Source organism: Python bivittatus, unplaced genomic scaffold (assembly GCF_059951505.1).
Source record: "Python bivittatus isolate LINGU-HERP-01145 unplaced genomic scaffold, Pbiv_v1 ctg000470_np1212, whole genome shotgun sequence".
Classification (NCBI taxonomy): Eukaryota; Metazoa; Chordata; class Lepidosauria; order Squamata; family Pythonidae; genus Python; species Python bivittatus.
The window spans coordinates 3,430,773-3,433,115 of NW_028277065.1; the positions used below are offsets into that span (position 1 = coordinate 3,430,773).

General features: G+C 36.3%; 1 protein-coding gene across 1 annotated transcript; it reads right to left on the reverse strand.

The window, feature by feature from the left end:
* Nucleotides 1-1,092: 1,092 nt before the first annotated feature.
* LOC103066974 (olfactory receptor 10A7-like) lies at nt 1,093-2,040 on the reverse strand. The gene has a single exon (XM_088143070.1). It carries the CDS (start codon nt 2,026-2,028, stop codon nt 1,093-1,095), a length of 936 nt encoding a protein of 311 aa, XP_087999196.1. The 5' UTR covers nt 2,029-2,040.
* Between the last annotated feature and the right edge of the window lie 303 nt (nt 2,041-2,343).

Genomic DNA, 2,343 nt, shown 5'->3' on the forward strand with positions numbered 1-2,343 from the left:
GGAGTGCAAGTTCTGCAATTTACTAAAAGAGCTGGGTCTTATCCACGGTTCAGGTAGTTTTTACAGCTGCCATGTGATCCCAGGAAAAGACATGGCTGCTTGAAAGCACCAGAAGTGCTGCATAGCTCTGAAATATAGCTTTAGTAAGAAATAGTAAGAAGTAATAAATAATCCTTCTCTATCATCCAGCATACCTCTTCATCCTTGAGTGAGTCAGAGGTAAACTCCATGCGATTCACTTGGATAAATTGTTTCATTCGAGAGACGATCACATTATTTATTAACTTGATCATTCCTACTGGGTTGGCTCATTTATATATACTAAATAAACAAATTTTGCTTTTCTTCTTACCCAAAAGATTTATGTCCCCTATGAGTGATTACATATATTTTCTTAAATGGGTGCTACCTTGGGATTGTATGATGCTACTCTTTGAATAAGATACAAAACAAACTTATTTATGTTAAATAAAAAGCAAATCTCATTAAATTCAGTGGTGCTAACTCCCAGGAAACTAAGCCATAAGGAGAATGGCCCACAGGGGAAAATAGATATCTTTGACAGAAAAATATGCAATAATGTATGTAAGGAAAGAAGACACTTTTTCAAATTGCATTAAAATATATACCTTTAAACCATATGAATTACATTTTTTGTGGTTTATAATTTTACAGTTTACAATTTATTGTGAAGCGTCCCTTGAAATATTAAGAATGCTATGGGAATTTGTATACAGTAAGTGTCGTTCATCTGATTCACTGGGGCTTTCTGACTCTCCCCCTCTCATTCTTATTTGCTTTCTCCTAGACCTTAGAACTGGGTAGGCGAGAAGAGTGCCTCTTCCTAGCAATTGACAAATTCTAGCATTTTAAATGTAAATGTATTTCAGTTGTTGGATATCTGCCTCTCATACATTTTCCTTCATGCTCACCAGGGAGATGGAAAGATGCAGCCATGGTTAAACATGCTGAGGGGGAAAAAAACACTGTTTCCATATAGGTTTCTCAATGGTCTTTTCAGAGCAACGTGTACCAAACCCGAATTACAAGATCCTGGCTACTTATGGAAGCTCTCTGCATCAGTGATATAGCCTATGAGAAGCTTTTATGTCCTAGAATTCTCTTCAGTCCTTCTTTCACTTCATGGTTTCTCAGAGTATAGATAATGGGATTTAGCATGGGTGTAAGGACTGCATAGAAGAGAGAAAACAATTTCTTAACTTCTGGTGAATAGTTGGAATTGGGCCTTAGATAAACAATGCTCCCACTTCCATAGAATAACGTCACCACAATGAGATGAGAAGAGCAAGTAGAGAAGGCCTTTTGCCTACTTGCTGCTGAAGATATCTTGATGATGGTGATGATGATCCGGATATAAGAAATCAAGATCAGAACAAAAGGAAATATAAGGAATACAAGTGTAGAGACTATGGCTTGCATTTCAAAAAGGGAAGTATCAGCACAGACTAATTTCAGTACTGGAGGGGCATCACAGAAGAAGTGATCAATCATTTTCATGCCACAAAATGGAAGGCTGAAGATCCAGGCTGCCTGTAACAATGAGACAGGGATGCCAATCAACCATACCCCACCAACCAACCTCTGACAGAAGCTCCTGTTCATGATATTGGCATAGTGCAGGGGGTTACAGATGGCAACATAACGGTCATAAGACATGGCAGCTAAGAGGAAACACTCAGCACATCCAAAGTAGAAGAAGCAAAACATTTGAATTGCACAGCCTGCGTAGGAGATACTTTTGTTCTTCAACAGTAGGTTGACTAGCATTTGGGGGATGGTATCTAAAGTGAAGCATATCTCAATGAAGGATAAGTTCCGTAGGAAGTAGTACATGGGTGCCTGAAGGCCTGAGTCTTTCATAACAGTAACTATGATAAGGATGTTTCCAGTCATTGTAATAAAATACATCACCAGGACTATTGGGAATAGAAGCAACTCAATATTTGGCATGGTGGAAAAGCCAACGAGGATGAATTCCATTTGAAATGTTTGATTTTTCCACTTCATTTCTTCATATGGTTCTACTGGAATATATACTTAGAAGAAAAAGATGAGCATTTAAAATCATCTTTTTAAACAAACAAACAAACAAAAATAGATTTACAATACATTTTCAACACACTCTGGCAAAGATTTCTTTATGTAAGAATATTTCAATCTTCAAATCTCTTTTTATTATACATCATTAACTTATTCCTTCAGTTTTGTTTTATAATGTTCTTTCTACACTTAATAATTTTATTTATCCAATGTTTGTTTCATCCTTAAAATTCCTCATTTTTTCAAATAATCCCAAATTAGTTTTGCAGTCTTAACATTAAT

What these genes read in the sequence shown, in the direction of transcription:
- LOC103066974 (XM_088143070.1), bottom strand. Translation starts at nt 2,028, where the DNA reads ATGAAGTGGAAAAATCAAACATTTCAAATGGAATTCATCCTCGTTGGC.